This window comes from Carcharodon carcharias, chromosome 8 (assembly GCF_017639515.1).
Source record: "Carcharodon carcharias isolate sCarCar2 chromosome 8, sCarCar2.pri, whole genome shotgun sequence".
Lineage (NCBI taxonomy): Eukaryota > Metazoa > Chordata > Chondrichthyes > Lamniformes > Lamnidae > Carcharodon > Carcharodon carcharias.
Window position 1 is genome coordinate 147,618,792 of NC_054474.1, and position 16,428 is coordinate 147,635,219.

General features: G+C 47.3%; 1 protein-coding gene across 2 annotated transcripts; it reads right to left on the reverse strand.

The window, feature by feature from the left end:
• Positions 1-49: 49 nt before the first annotated feature.
• Positions 50-13,326, reverse strand: LOC121281106 (surfeit locus protein 1). 2 transcript variants are annotated; one of them, XR_005943815.1, is made up of 9 exons: positions 13,233-13,326; positions 10,890-10,965; positions 10,341-10,468; positions 10,019-10,101; positions 5,817-6,008; positions 4,872-4,970; positions 4,337-4,499; positions 665-746; positions 50-242 (listed from the first exon to the last, which is right to left on the reverse strand). XR_005943815.1 is itself a non-coding variant. In XM_041193793.1 (9 exons), exons 1-9 carry the CDS (start codon positions 13,257-13,259, stop codon positions 176-178), a joined length of 891 nt encoding a protein of 296 aa, XP_041049727.1. In that variant the 5' UTR covers positions 13,260-13,326; the 3' UTR covers positions 50-175. The 2 variants fall into 2 exon arrangements, 1 of the variants encoding a protein (XP_041049727.1); XM_041193793.1 differs by having other exon boundaries at positions 4,898-4,970.
• Between the last annotated feature and the right edge of the window lie 3,102 nt (positions 13,327-16,428).

A 16,428-nucleotide genomic window follows, 5' to 3' on the forward strand; every position in this document is an offset into this window, starting at 1 on the left:
GTTGAGATTACTATAGATAAATTTAAGGGATTAGAAGGATATGTTTATATAGGGTGTGAACATAAACAGATCACTTTTATTTGTTAGAATTTACAGCATCATATTTCCCACAGCGGGGAGACAGAGATTCATGACAGGGAAGTTAATTTCCATGGAGAAGCTGCTGAACAGGTCACTAGACAGCGATTTTCCGTACAAACTTCTGGAACCACATGTAGGACGTTGCTGCGCACAACCCATACCTTCCAAATAAAAATACAACATTTATACAGTAATAGTGAAGCTGCTAATCAAACCTCATACTTGATCAGACAGGTGACAACCATCAAGAAAGGTTGAACAGGCTTGGGCCTCTTTATTGGGCAAAAGTAGCAGGGAGGTGACCAGAAGGTCTTTAAATTTATAAAAGGGTTTGCATTAAGGTGCAACCAGAACTAGGCTGGAAATGAGCTAGTCAATACAGAATAGGGAGTTTAGGAAGTGGTGAGAATGTAGAACTAATTACCACAGGGAACGGTGAAGATGAAAAGGATAGATAAGGGGAAGGAGAAAAGGGTGAGGGGAATGGGAGATGACTTATTTGTGCTATAAATTGTGTAACTTTTTAGATACATTGAGGCTATAAGCAAGACTTGGCTGTACAGTACCTGCCCTATAATCTTACCAGGTTAGGATATACTGCAGATGTTCATTCCTCAAGGTTACTCTTGTCTGCCCACCGATTGGACCTCCAGGGACTGTGCTGTCTGTGAGAGATGGTGATGCAATCAGCACAATGTTCAAAAAAACCAGTGAGATTATCAGCCTAGTCGATCACATCAAGAATATCAGCCTAGCCTAACACAGGCAGTGTGTTTCCCATCTCAATAAGTTACGTGGCACAGTGATAGGATGGAGAAAGAGGCCACACATTCCATGGAAAATCTAAATGAGGCAGAGGGATAGAATGAAAAAGTTTAAACTTGTAAAACCCCTTCCATATTGTAAAAAGGATAAAACTAGAAAAGGTGCAAAGATTTTCAAGAGCGATACCATAGGGAAAGATTGAAGAGACTACCGAGAGAGAACCTGACAGGATTAGAGAAAATGTTTCTAAACTTGTGGGTGAAATCACAACTAGGAGCAATCAATAAAAGACAGTAATAAATCCAATCGGGAATTCAGGAGAAACTTCTTTAGCCAGGGTGTGGTGAGAAATGTGAAACTTCAATACAGAGACTAGTAGAAACGAACAGAATGTGTGTTTCTGGGGTAGCTGGAGGGAGAATGGAATTATGCACATACAAATGTAATCATTGTCAGGAAATTCAACCTAAGCAGCAGCACAGCTGAGCTCCCTGTCCTCACCTGAAGGGCAGTCAAATGTTATCATGAGCAGGTACCCTGAGCTGTTTTCTATCCAGTCAGCCAACTGCACCACCTGTCAACAGGGTTGAGGATAACTCCAACCTTGGTCAGTATGGTTCAATACCACGTCAGGTCAGTACTCCCTCAGAACAAAAACAGAAATACCTGGAAAAACTCAACAGGTCTGGCGGAGAAGAGCAAAGTTGACGTTTCGAGTCCTTATGACCCTTCAACAGAACTAAGAAATAGGAATTCTCTCAAGTGCTAAGGCACGCAAGTTCCAACAACTCATCGACACCAACACCCATCCAGGACCCTCTGCCCCCACCCCATCTTCCAATCCCAGCCCCGGCCGTGTATTCACTAAACCCCCTGACCTTCCCCTCTCCGACGCTGAACGTTCAGTGCTCAGCAAAGGACTTAGTTTCTTACCCTTACGCTCTCAATGAATTTTGGGCTCGGCATGATGCTGAACTCTTCCGCCGCCTTCATCTCCGGACTCACTTCTTTGGATAGGAGTCCTCTCCCCATTCAACGGATCCGCTTATCCACATCCAATATTCTACCTTCACCAAGACCCATCCCTCTGGATTCTTACCTTCTCTTGATCTTTTCATTGAGAACAGTCGGCGCGACATTACTTGTCTCAATTTCTCTGCTCTCACCCATTCTAATCTGTCTCTGAACTTACTGCACTCCGTTCTCTCAGGTCCAACCCTAACATTGTCATCAAACCTGCTGACAAGGGTGGTGCTGTTGTCTGGTGCACTGACCTCTACCTCGTGGAGGCTGAGCGTGAACTCGCAGACACTTCCTCCTACCTCTCCCTGGACCATGACCCCACCAGTGAACATCAAGCCATTGTTTCCAGGACTGTCACTGACCTCATCTCTGGAGATCTTCCTCCCACAGCTTCCAATCTGATAGTCACCCAACCTCGGACGGCCCACTTCTACCTCCTACCCAAAATCCACAAACAGGACTGCCCCGGCAGATCGATCGTGTCAGCCTGTTCCTGCCCCACAGAACTCATTTCTCATTATCTTGACTCCCTTCTCTCTCCCCTTGTCCAGTCCCTTCCCACCTACATCCGTGATTCCTCTGACAACTTACGTCACATCAACAATTTCCAGTTCCCTGGCCCCAACAGCCTCCTCTTCACCATGGACGTCCAATCCCTCTACACCTCCATCCCCCACCAGGATGGTCTGAATGCTCTCTGCTTCTTCCTCACAGAGGCCCGAACAATCCCCATCCACCACTACTCTCCTCCGTCTGGCTGAACTTGTTCTCACACTGAACAATTTCTCCTTTAACTTGTCTCACTTCCTCCAAATAAAAGGGGTGGCTATTGGCCCCAGCTATGCCTGTCTCTTTATGGGGTATGTGGAACATTCCTTGTTCCAGTCCTACTCCAGCCCCCTCCCACAACTCTTTCAGGTACATCGATGATTACTTCCGTGCTGCTTCATGCTCCTGTCTGGACCTGCAAAAATTTATTAACTTTGCTTCCAATCTCCACCCCTCCATCATTTTCACATGGTCCATCTCTGACACTTCCCTTCCTTGACCTCTCTGTCTCAATCTCTGGTGATAGACTGTCCACCAATATCCATTATAAGCCTACCGACCCCCACAGCTACCTTGACTACAGCTCCTCTCACCCCGCTTCCTGTAAGGACTCCATCCCATTCTCTCAGTTCCTTTGCCTCCGTCGCATCTGTTCTGATGATGCTACCTTCAAAATCAGTTCCTCTCACACGTCCTCCTTCTTCTTTAACCGAGGTTTTCCATCCACGGTAGTTGACAGGGCCCTCAACCATGTCCAGCCCATCTCCATCGCATCCGCCCTCACGCCTTCTCCTCCGTCCCAGAAACATGACAGGGTCCCCCTTGTCCTCACTTATCACCCCACCAGCCTCCACATTCAACATCTGTCCCTTCACTTCCTTTCTTTTTAAAAAATATCCACCCCTTTCCTATTTCTACTTAGTTCTGTTGAGGGTCATGAGGACTCGAAACGTCAACCTTGCTCTTCTCCGCCGATGCTGCCAGACCTGCTGAGTTTTTCCTGGTAATTCTGTTTTTGTTTCGGATTTCCAGCATCCGCAGTTTTTTGTTTTTATCTCAGTACTCCCTCAGTACTGATCTACTAAGCCATAGAGAGGTGAGGGCACAAAGCAGATCCCACTCACATTGGGAAGAACTGGCTGGTGGCTTTATGGAGGAGTTGAGGACCTACAGAAGGGTTGTAGCTGAAAGGAAACATTTAATTAAAGTCCTATTTCTAATACCCTGTTGCACCTTTCGCAATTGCAGGACATCCCAATATCCTTTATAACCAGTAAAGTACTTTTTGAAGTATTGTAATACCAGAACTGTAGCAGCCAACTTGCACACAGCTAGCACCCAGAAACAGCACTTGGATAATGACCAGATCAGCTGTTTCAGTGATGTTGGTTGAGGGATAAAAATCGGCTAAGACACTGCTTTTCATCAATAGTGGCTGAGATCTTTTATATCCAACTAAGAATAAGAGAGATCCCACCCAAAAGATTGCTGCCTCAGTACTGACCCTCCGACAGTGCGGCACTCCCTTAGTACTGACCCTCCGACAGTGCAGCACTGCCTCAGTACTGACCCTCCGACAGTGCAGCACTGCCTCAGTACTGACCCTCCGACAGTGCAGCACTGCCTCAGTACTGACCCTCCGACAGTGCAGCACTGCCTCAGTACTGACCCTCCGACAGTGCAGCACTGCCTCAGTACTGACCCTCCGACAGTGCAGCACTGCCTCAGTACTGACCCTCCGACAGTGCAGCACTGCCTCAGTACTGACCCTCCGACAGTGCAGCACTCCCTCAGTACGGCTCTGGAAATGTTAGCCTGGATTGTGGGCTCAAGTCACCGGCGTGGAAGTTGAACCCACAACCTCCAGATTTGAAGGAGGTGAGTGCTACTCATTGAGCAGTTTCTCACCAAGCCTTACCTAAGTCTGCATCGATGAGGATCGGTTCAGTGCCCACAATTTGTGCCATTGTCTCCAAATCCCGGTAATGCCAGCAGTTCTTCTTAACGTCATTTTGAGGGGTGAACGGTTTGCGAGTTTCCGAGAGTCGAACAATCCCAACGAGCTCAACTTCTCCTGTAATCTACGGGGAGGAGACAAACAACACTGCTTCCTAAAGCTTTATTGTTCCCTTCGCCAAGACTCAAAGCTGCAAACAATTCCCCACTCATACTGAGTATACAGACTGTCCCATTCAACCTCTTCATCACCCCTACTTACCCCATCCATACCTGCCTCCCCCCACCTGTTTGCACCTACCTAGAATTTTGGCCTAAGCAGTTTGATCTTGAGGCCAATACACAGGCAATTTGTATTGGTCGACACAGGTAACAAAAGGCCCAAAGTTTCCACCACCACAAAAACTGTCACATCACAGATCAGAAGAGGCCATTCAGCTTATAAACACCACAGTCCATGTACACTATCCCCCGTCATGGAGTTGACCCTCCCTCACCTGCCTGTTTCCTTGAATCCTCTCACCTGTCCTTTGCTCCGTGTTTCTGGCTTGATCCTCGTTTTGGGTACAAAGCCCCTGTTAACAAGAATCCTCACCCTGAAATACATAAATTCATGGGCAGTTAATCCAGAGGTACAATGTCCAAAGAGAGTGGTGATTTTTTTTTTACAAGCTCCTCTACAATGGAGCTGATGGCTGCAGCCATGGGCTAGACACAGATTAATGGGCTGAGCTGTCTGTGTAAACTTGCAGTTTGCTTTCAGTGCTGTTCTCCCAAGCCAACATCAAAACCAACATATATTTGGACTAATATGAAATACTACTCTGAAAGACCTGCTGTGGCTAACAGAAAATAACACACTGATATATTAAAAGGGGCATAACCCTTGCTGTTCCTGGGAGTGTTTGATGAGGACAGTGTAAAGGGAACTTTACTCTATATCTAACCCCGTGCCGTACCTGCCCTGGGAGCGTTTGATGGGATATAGTATGTCAGACAGTGGGAGTAAACCACAGTTTGAGATTGGCTGTACAGGCTAAGTTAAAGACCCTAATAATGGGTTGAATGGACCCTGTGATGCCTCCTGTAATTCTTAACACCTCATGGTCCCGATCCAGACAGGTTAAATTACTGGACAAATATAGACAGAATGCTGATAAGTTTCCCTAAAACTGCCACTTTGAGGATAGAAACCATCATATCAGCAGCTGTTTTTCTGTTGTTAAAAATAAGCTTTAATATAAAATAACTTAGTGCGAGGTGTTGGAAGATGCAAAAGGAATTAGCTGTGAGACTGTGTGGTCAGTAACTGCACCACTGCCCTCTCAATTTCCCTACTCTCAATATCTAACCAACTGGTGTAACAAGCATGAATGGCCTCCTCCTGTTCCTGTGTAACAGGCTTAAGGGGCTGTTCTTGTGTATGGCAATCTGTTACGTACCCCAGGTCTGTGCAGTTGAATGGTGTGACTACATTGGCCCCGGTCTCTGTGCTGGACATCAGACGCCCAGCTTCTTGCGCCTCCTTATTCGGATCCACCCGTGATCGGGGCATGATGTAGAGCTCCTTGGAGTGGTCAAACCTCCCTCGCACCCTCACCCGTCTGTACTCCAGCTCCTTCAACTCCAGCTGACTGGACAGAGAGGACACAAAGGTTACAGTTTGTGTTAATGTGTTAGACCCCCCTCTCCCTCCCAGAATACACAAACAGGACAGAACCCAAGGGCCAAGGCTGCTGTCCTTCAAACATATTAGGTTATTATTCTCTCAACCTTGGTGTCCCAACCCATCCAAACACAGACCAAGAGACAGTGGAGAGGGACAAAGGTCAGTGCGACTCCTGGGATGTAGTGGTTTGTCTTATGAAGGAAGGTTGAGCAGGTTGGGCCTTTACTCATTGGAGTTTAGAAGAATGAGATGTGATCTTATTGAAATATAAAAAATCCTGAGGGGGCTCGACAGGGTGGATGCTGAAAGGAAGTTTTCTCTTGAGGGAGACACTAAAACTAGGGGACAGAGTCTAAAAAGAAGGGGTCTCCATCTAAAATGGAGATGAAGAGGAATTTCTTCTCTCAGAGGGTCATCAGTCTGTGGAATCCTCTTCCCCAGAGAGCAGTGAAGGCTGGGTCATTGAACATATTCGAGACCGAGTTAGATTTTTGATCAACAAGGGAGTCAAAGGTTATGGCGGACAGACAGGAAAGTGGAGTTGAGGCCACAATCAGATCAGTCATGATCTTATTGAATCGTAGAGCAGGCTCGAAGGGCAACATTTATTTTTAATTCTTTTTGGAGGACATGGGTGTCACTGGCTGGGCCAGCATTTATTACTCATCCCTAGTTGCCCTTGAGAAGGTGGTGGTGAGCTGCCTTCTTGAACCGCTGCAGTCCATGTGTTGTAGGTACACCCACAGTGCTGTTAGGGAGGGAGTTCCAGGATTTTGACCCAGCGACAGTGAAGGAACGGTGATATATTTCCAATCAGGATGAGGAGTGACCTGGAGGGGAACTTCCAAGCAGTGATGTTCTCATGCGTCTGCTGCCCTCGTCCTTCTAGGTGGTAAAAATTACAGGTTTGGGAGGTGCTGTTGTAGAAGGCTTGGTGAATTGCTGCAGTGCATCTTGTAGATGGTACACACTGCTGCTACTGTGCGTCAGTGGTGGAGGGAGTGAATGTTTGTCAGGGTGGATGATGTGCCAATCAAGCGGGCTGTTTTGACTTGGATGGTGTCAAGCTTCTTGAGTGTTGTGGGAGCTGCACTCATCCAGTCAAGCGGAGAGTATTCCATCATACTCCTGACTTGTGACTTGTAGATGGTGGACAGTCTTTGGGGAGTCAGGAGGTGAGTTACTCGCCACAAAATTCCTAGCCTCTGATTTGCTCTTGTAACCGCAGTATTTATATGGCTAGTCCAGTTCAGATTCTGGTCAATGGTAACCCCAGGATGTTGATAGTGGGAGATTCAGCGATGGTAATGCCATTGAATGTCATGGGGAGATGGTTGGATTCTCTCTTATTTGATATGATCATTGGCCTAGCACTTGTCTGGTGCGAATGTTACTTGCCACTTGTCAGCCCAAGCCTGGATATTGTCCAGGTCTTGCTGCATATGGGCACAGACTGCTTGGGTTGACTTCCAAAAATCATAACCATCTTCCTTTGTGCTGGGTATGACTCCAACCAGTGAAGAGTTTTCCCTCTGATTTCCATTGACTCCAGTTTTGCTAGGGCTCCTTGATGCCACACTTGGTCAAATGCTGCCTTGATGTCAAGGGCAGTCACTCTCACCTCACCTCAGGAGTTCAGCTCTTTTGTCCATGTTTGAATCAAGGCTGTAGTGAGGTCAGAGGTGGAGTGATTCCGGCAGAACCCAAACTGAGCGTCAGTGAGCAGGTTATTGCTGGGTAAGCGCTGCTTGATAGCATTATTGTTGACCCAATCCATCACTTTACTGATGATCGAGTGTAGGCTGATGGGGCAGTAATTGGACTGCTTTTGTGGCCCGGACATTCCTGAGCAATTTTCCAAATTGCTGGGTATATGCCGTATCAGATGGTTCTTGATATCACGTGGAGTGAATCGAATTGGCTGAAGACTGGCATCTATGATGCTGGGGACCTCCGGAGGAGGCCAAAATGGATCATCCACTCGGCACTTCTGGCTGGAGATTGTAGCAACTGCTCTAGTCTTATCTTTTGCACTGCTGTGGAGTCTCCTCCTCATGAGTCGTTTAATTGTCGACCACCATTCACGACTGGATGTGGCAGGACTGCAGAGCTTAGATCTGATCTGTTGGTTGTGGGATCGCTTAGCTCTGTCTATCACTTGCTGCTTATACTGGTTGGCACACAAGTAGCCCTGTGTTATAGCTTCACTAGGTTGATACCTCATTTTTAGGTATGCCTGCTGCTGCTCCTGGCATCCCCTCCTGCACTCTTCATTGAATTAGGGCGGATCCCCTGGCTTGATGGTAATGGGGGATATGCCAAGCCATGAGGTTACAGATTGTGTTAGAGTACAATGCTGCTGCCGATTGCCCCATGGATGCTTCAGCCTTATCTTTTGCACTGATGTGCTGGGCTCCCCCATCATTGAGGATGGGGATATTTCTGGACTCTCCTCCTCCAGTGAGTTGTTTAATTGTCCATCACCATTCATGACTGGATGTGGCAGGACTCCAGAGCTTAGATCTGATCCGTTGGTTTTAGGATCGCTTAGCTCTGTCTATCACTTAATGCTTTTGCTATTTGGCACACAAGTAGTCCTGTGTTATAGCTTCACCTGGTTGACACCTCATTTTTAGATATGCCTGGTGCTGCTCCTGGCATGTCCTCCTGCACTCTTCATGGAACCAGGGCTGATCCCCTGGCTTGGTGACAATGGTAGAGTGGGGGATATGCCGGGCCATGAGGTTACAGATTGTGTTCAAGTACAATTCTGCTGCTGTTGATAGCCCACAGTACCTCATGGATGTCTAGTTTTGAGTTGCTAGATCTGTTTGAAATTTATCCCATTTAGCACGGCGGTAGTGCCACACAGCATGATGGAGGATATCCTCAATGTGAAGGCGGGACTTTGTCTCCACAACGACTGTGCGGTGGTCTCCTACCGACACTGTCATGGACAGATGCATCTGTGTCAGGCAGGTCAGTGAGGATGAGGTCAACTATATTTTTCCCTCTTGTTGGTTCCCTCACCACCTCCTGCAGACCCAGTCTAGTAGCTATGTCCTTTCAGACTCAGCCAGCTCGGCATCTGATGTGCTACCAAGCCACACTTGGTAATGGACATGCAAGTCCCCCACCCAGAGTGCATTCTGTGTCCTTGCCACCCTCAGTGCTTCCTCCAATTGGTGTTCAACATGGAGGAGCACTGATTCATCAGCTGAGCGAGGGCGGTATGTGGTAATCAGCAAGAGGTTTCCTTGCCCATGTTTGACCTGATGCCATGGGACTTCATGGGTCCGGAGTCAATGCTGAAGATGTCCAGGGCAACTCCCTCCTGACTGTATATCACTGTGCCGTCACCCCTGTAAGGTATGATTCCGTGAGTGTGACTATGTCAGACAGTGTGACAGCTCTCCCTATTTTGGCACAAGCCTCCAGATGTTAGTCAGGAGGACTTTGCTGGGTTGACAGGGCTGAGTTTGCTGTTGTCATTTCCGGTGCCTCGGTCAATGCCGGGTGGTCCGTCTGGTTTCGTTCCTTTCTGTAGACTCTGTAGAGGTTTAATACAACTGAGTGGCTTGCTCGCCCATTTCAGAAGACAGTTAAGAGTCAACCACATTGTTTTGAGTCAGGAGTCACATGTAGGCCAGACCAGGTGAGGATGACAGATTTCCTTCCCTAAAGGGCAATAATGAACCAGATGGGTTTTTACAACAATCATCAATGGTTTCATAGTTACTATTACCGAAACTAGCTTTTTAACTCCAGATTTATTAACTGAATTTAAATTCCAACAGATTCAAACCCATGTCTCCAGAGCATTAGCTTGGGCCTCTGGATTACTAGTCCAGTGACTATACCACAACGCCATTGTCTCCCCTGGACCATACTCCTGTTCCGAATCCTTATGACTCTGGGGGCTGGGGCACCAGAGGGCTCATCCAAATCCAGGGATAGGGGGTCAGTGTTACTTACTCAAGGGGAAGGGGCAGGGGGTCAGAGTGTGTTCTCTTCTTCAGTTCCTTGATAAGCTGCAGTTTCCATTTCCGACGTTGAATCTGAAGAGAGAGAAATAATCAGACCCTTCCAACATCCTTGAGCCATGCCCACACTCCCCTGCCCACCTGACCCCCTCCAACATCAATCCCAGGGGTTTTGAAGTACCTCAAGGTTTCTTGATTATTTTTCCCCACGTCAAAATCAGCGCGAATATTTGGAGCACTGAACCCTGACCTCCGACTCTGCATGGACCCTGCCCCCCCAATCTCCACCCCTTCCCCACGCCCCTCAAGTTTACCTGCCAGGTTCCGAGGCCAAAGGTGGTGACTGGGATTAGGAGCAGAGCCCACTTCAGAAGTGAATCTTCAGCACCTGCGGCAACCGCTGCCGTGGAGAGGTACACCCCATTGTGTTTCACAACAATCTCTGCAGCACAAACACAGACACAGCATCAACAACTCATGCGAGTAACTGCAGGAGCCAAGACTCCCCATCGCTATAACCTCCTCCAGACTTACAACCCTCTGAAATCTCAGCGTTTCTTTAATTCTGGCCTCCTGCACATTCCAGTTTTAATCACCACCATTGGCTGCTCTGCCTTCAGCTGTCTGGGCCCGAATCTCTGGAATTCCCTCCCTAAACCTCTCTGGCTCTTGTAGAGGCTCCTTCAAACACACCTTCTGGTTACCTGCCCTTACATCACCTGATGTGCCGCAGTGTCAAATTTTGTTTGAATTAGCCTTCTCTGTATCACCTTGGGATGTTTTCAATATGTTAAAGGTGCTACATAAACGCAAGATGTAAATACTCCGTAGCTGTGATCGCGGAGTGAGGGGGAGCTCCTTACCATTAAGCTTTGCTCTGAAACAGGGCGAGATCAGGTGAGTCCCAGTGGCCACCTCTGTCGTGCAAACATTCAGTACCTGAGAGAGAGGAAAAAAACCAGAAAGATTTAAAAGGGCTCAACACCAAGGTTTTCTGTGGGCCCCACCAATACCACTGCCGATGTCTCCCTTTCATTGACTCCATGCTTAATTCGAAACACACATTTCAGAAGGACAGGATTCAGCCCATTCTGCGGTGCTGGCTCTTTGAAAAAGCTGTGCAATTACATAACAAATCTGACCAGACCAGAACATTAAATGCAGCAAGAATCCAAAAATTGAGACATTCATGCTGTCTGATAAATTTAATCTGAATTACAAGGGGCCCTAATGGCAGAGTCTTATTTAGTGACAAATCTGTATTCATGAGTTCTATTTCCCAGTGCAAAAGATAAGGCCAAATCATTTGCAACCAACTTCAGCCAGAAGTGCCAAGTGGATGATCCATCTCGGCCTCCTCCGGAGGTCACCAGCATCACAGATGCCAGTCTTCAGCCAATTCGATTCACTCCACATGATATCAAGAAATGGCTGAAGGCACTGGATACTGCAAAGGCTATGTGCCCTGACAATATTCCAGCTGTAGTACTAAAGACTTGTGCTCCAGAACTTACCGCGCCCCTAGCCAAGCTGTTCCAGTACAGCTACAACACTGACATCTACCCGGCAATGTGTAAAATTGCCCAGGTGTGTCCTGTACACAAAAAGCAGGACAAACCCAACCCGGCCAATTGCTGTCCCATCAGTCTACTCTCAATCATCAGTAAATTGTTGGAAGGAGTCGTCAACAGTGGTATTAAGCGGTACTTACTCAGCAATAACCTGATCACTGACGTGCAGTTTGGGTTCCACCAGGGTCACTCAACTCCTGACCTCATTACAGCCTTGGTTCAAACATGGACAATAGCGCTGAACTCCAGAGGTGAGGCAAGAGTGAATGTCCTTGACATCAAGGCAGCATTTGACTGAGTGTGGCATCAAGGAGCCCTAGCAAACTAGAGTCAATGAGCATCAGGAGAAACCTCTCCACTGGTTGGAGTCATACCTAGCACAAAGGAAGATGGTTGTGGTCATTGGAGGTCAATCACCTCAGTTGCAGGACATCACTGCAGCAGTTCCTCAGGGTAGTGTCCTTGGTCAAACCATCTTCAGCTGCTTCATCAATGACCTTCCTTACAACATAAGGTCAGAAGTGGGGATGTTCGCTGATGATTGCACAATGTTCAGTACCATTCGCGACTCCTCAGATACTGAAGCCGTCCATGTCCAAATGCAGCAAGACCTGGACAATATCCAGGCTTGGGCTGACAAGCGGCAATTAATATTTGCGTCATACAAGTCCCAGGCAATGACCATCTCCAACAAGATAAAATTAAACTGGCTCCCCATGACATTCAATGGCATTACCATCACAATCCCCCACAATCAACATCCTGAGGGTTCCAATGACCAGAAGCTGAACTGGACCAGCCATATAAATACTGTGGCTACAAGAGCAGGTCAGAGTTTAGGAATAGTACAATGAGAACCCACCTGACTCCCTAAAGTCTGTCCACCATCTATAAAGCACAAGTCAGGAGTGTGATGGAATACTCCGCAGTCGGATGAGTGCAGCTCCCACAACACTCAAGAAGCTCGACACCATCCAGGACAAAGCAGCCCTTCTTGATTGATACCCCTTCCTCAAACATTCACTCCCTCCACCACCGATGCACAGTGGCAGCAGTGTGTACCCTCTACAAGATGCACTGCAGCAACCCACCAAGGCTCCTTAGACAGCACCTTCCAAACCCACAACCGCCTCCATCTGGACGTAAAAGGGCAGCAGACACATGGGAACACCAGCACCTTGAAGTTCCCCTCCAAGTCACCCACCAACCTGACCTGGAAATATATTGCTTTTCTTTCATTGTCGCTGGGTCAAAATCCTAGAATTCCCTCCCTAACAGCACTGTGGGTGTACCTACACCACATGGACGGCAGCAGTTCAAGAAGGCAGCTCACAACCACCTTCTCAAGGGCAATTAGGGATGGGCAATAAATGCTGGCCCAGTCAGTGAAGCCCATGCCTACTGAATGAAGGCAGGAAGTGTTACTGTGCTTCCCTGAGACAGTCTGTCGCCGTGGATTGTTCCTGATCCCTGCCTTCTGCACGGTGTGTGTGCACTGTGAGCGGAGCAGACACCCCACCGGGGGGAGGAGAGAGAATCCGGGGTTGGGGGGGGGGGGTGCAGGGAACATTGGGTGGTGGGGAGAGACATCGGGGGTGTAGGGGGGGATGGGATGGGGTGGGGGGAGAGACTCACCCGCCGGCCAACCAGTCGCAGCATCATCACCCGGAACCGGAATCTCGGCTACAGTTCCGGGTCACGTCACCCGGGCCGCCGCACAAGCAAGGTGCCATACTGTTTAAACATCCGGGTCTGGTCTCTGGGGGCGGGGTCTGGTCTCCAGGGGGCGGGGCTCAGGCTTTGCCTGCCCGGGTTCAGATGTCTCAGAGGCTGAGCTGTGTCTGTGTTCTGATTATTCCTGCAGGATGTACAGCTGAACCAATGCCGGGAACTGTCAACACTTTCATTCTCCAGCAAGGATGCAATTTGCTACCGCGCAAAGCCCAAGACAAAACATTAACTGTTGGATCTGATTCTGCAATTGGGCAGCACTTGCTGTAAATCCTGAGTGCACTAATAACTACACTAACAACCAGTTTAAGATCATCCGTCAAACTCTAACGTGGCTCATTTATGCTTGCTAGAAGCAACTTACTGTATATTCATGTGCAGGGGCCGTTTCTCTGCGAACAAAAGAAATATGTCCAAGCCTTGTGGCTGTTCTGAATTACCCAGGAGCTTCAGGAGCCTCTGGTTCCCCATTACTTTCTCCATGGCAGTGCCTTGGCCAATCATAATTGACTTGTTAATCAATTTGTACCCTTTTCTCCTGTAGTATAAACTGTTGCAATCATTTGGAATTTGGCATTCTTGTTTGTCCTGATGAGTGCAAGACAAAAAGCTTCAGCAACATGTCTCTTTTCAGTCATATTCAAGAAAGTTAAAAGCAAAATACTGCGGATGCTGGAAATTTGAAACAAGAGCAGAAAATCCTGGAAAAACTCAGCAGGTCTGACAGCATCTGTGGAGAAAAAAAACGTTAATGTTTCGAGTCCTTATGACCCTTCCTCAGAGCTGAAGAGAAGTGGAAATGTGATGAAATTTATACTGTTTAAGGGGGTGGGGCAGGTGGAGCTGGATAGAAGGCCAGTGATAGGTGGGGACAAAGGAGGGATTGACAAAGATGTCATGAACAAGGGGACAAAGGGATTGTTAATGGTAGTGCTAACAAAGGTACTCATAGTGGCGTAAAGGTAAGAAAGAAATTTGTTTTATTTTTATTCATTTATCCATAGTTTTATCCCATTTTCTATCCTTTCTTCCTCCCCACCACCCCAACCCCTAGAGGGCCATCTGTTACTTGTTCCATGTTGTTCTTTCACTCAATGCTATCCTTGTTCTGCTATAATCACATTTTGTTTTCTTACCTTTACGCCACTATTTTTTAGCGCTAACCACAATCATTAACAATCCCTTTGTCCCCTTGTTCATAACATCTTTGTCAATCCCTCCTTTGTGCCCACCTATTACTGGCCTTCTATCCAGCTCCACCTGCCCCACCCCCCCTTAAACAGTATAAATTTCATCACATTTCCACTTTTCAGCTCTGAAGAAGGGTCATATGGACTCGAAACGTTAACTTTGTTTTTTTCTCTCTCCACAGATGCTGTCAGACCTTCTGATTTTTTCTAGCATTTTCTGTTTTTGTTCAAGAAAGTTAAGCCTTGTCATTTCAGTCCAAGTACCCATCTAACAACATGATAACCATTAATTACTATCAAACAATCTCTTTGGCACAGTCAGTTAACTGTTACAAGTGTGGAATCTCATTCTGCCAGATATTGATTGTTGTGATATTAAAAAAATAGAAATTAAAATGATTTTACTTTGTGTTCTCTTTTTTCTCTCTCAATCCAATATTTCTTTCCATCTTTTTATTTCTATATGTGGACCTTACTTGAAATTGAACTCAATTCCAATTTACACTTAGAATGGTTAGAGCACAGGAGGCCATTCAGCCTATCATGTCTGTGTTGGGTCTCTGAAGGAGCAAGTCATCTACTGCCATTCCCCTGACTTTTCCCCATAGCCCTGCAAATTTTTCCATTTCAGATAATGATTCACTTCCCTTTTGAAAGCCTGAATTGAACCTGCCTCCACCACACTCTCAGGCAGTGCATTCCGGACTAATTGGCCAGCCAGTGTGAAATCGTGGTTAGGGGCTGATTGTGGTCGGGGGTCCATCTCCCGGCTGCTCCTGGACCCACTGACCTAAAAATCTTGCTCCTGGCTGCTTGTGTCCCTTTTATTCCATGAACTATAACTTTGTTCAAAAGTCGGTTATGAGGCACTTTATCAAATGGCTTTTGGAAGTCCATGTACACCACATCAACAGCAATACCCACATCAACCTGTTACCTCATCAAAAAATTCAAGCAAGTTTCTTAAACGCAATTTGCCCGAACTAATCTGTGCTGTTTTTCCTTAATTAACCTTAAGGGGAGGCGATGGTGTAGCGATATTATCACTATTGTGGCGATATTATCGCTAGATTAGTAATCCAAAGACCGAGGTTAATGCTCTGGGGACCCAGGTTCGAATCTTGCCCTGGCAGATAGTGGAATTTAAATTGAATAAAAATCTGAAATTAAAAGTCTGATGATGATGGTTCACTAATGCGCCTTTAGGGGGCCTGGCCTACATGTCACTCCAGACCCCCCACGGCAACGCGGTTGACTCATAAATGGCCTCGTATGTAACAAACTGCTTCCTGAAACTGGACAGACCACCTGGCAACGGCCTAGGGACTGGATCTCAGTGAATCAGTGCTCCTCCACTTGAACACCACTTGGAGGGAGCACAGAGGGTGGCAAAGGTGCAGAATGGATTCTGGGTGACTTCAATGTCCATCTCCAAGAATGGCTCGGTAGCAGGCCAAGCCCTAATGGGCATAGCAGTTAGACTGGGTCTGCGGCAGGTGGTGAGGGAAAAACATGCTTGACCTTGTCCTCACCAACCTGCCTGCTGCAGATGCATCTGTCCGTGACAGTATCATAGGAGTGACCTCCGCACAGTCTTTGTGGAGATGAAGTATCACCTTCACACTGTGGGTACACTCCTTCGTCTTGTGTGGCACTACCACCGTGCAAAATGGGATAGATTTCAAACAGATCTAGCAACTCAAGACTGGGCATCCATGGGGCAATCGGCAGCAGCATTGTACTCGAACACAATCTGTAACCTCATGGCTTGGCATATCCCCCATTACCATCAAGCCAGGGGATCCGCCCTAGTTCAATGAAGAGTGCAGGAGGGGATGCCAGGACAGCACCAGGAAAATGAGGTATCAACCTGGTGAAGCTATAACACAGGGCTACTTGTGTGCCAACCA

Bases quoted from the DNA above. Each gene is read 5' to 3' on its own strand.
- LOC121281106 (XM_041193793.1), bottom strand. From the start codon at position 13,259: ATGATGCTGCGACTGGTTGGCCGGCGG. The intron at 6,009-10,018 runs GTAAGTAACACT...CTCTCTGTCCAG, and splicing joins CCCCTGCCCCTTCCCCTTGA to TCAGCTGGAGTTGAAGGAGC. The intron at 4,500-4,897 runs GTGAGAGGATTC...TCCTCCCCGTAG, and splicing joins AAACACGGAGCAAAGGACAG to ATTACAGGAGAAGTTGAGCT.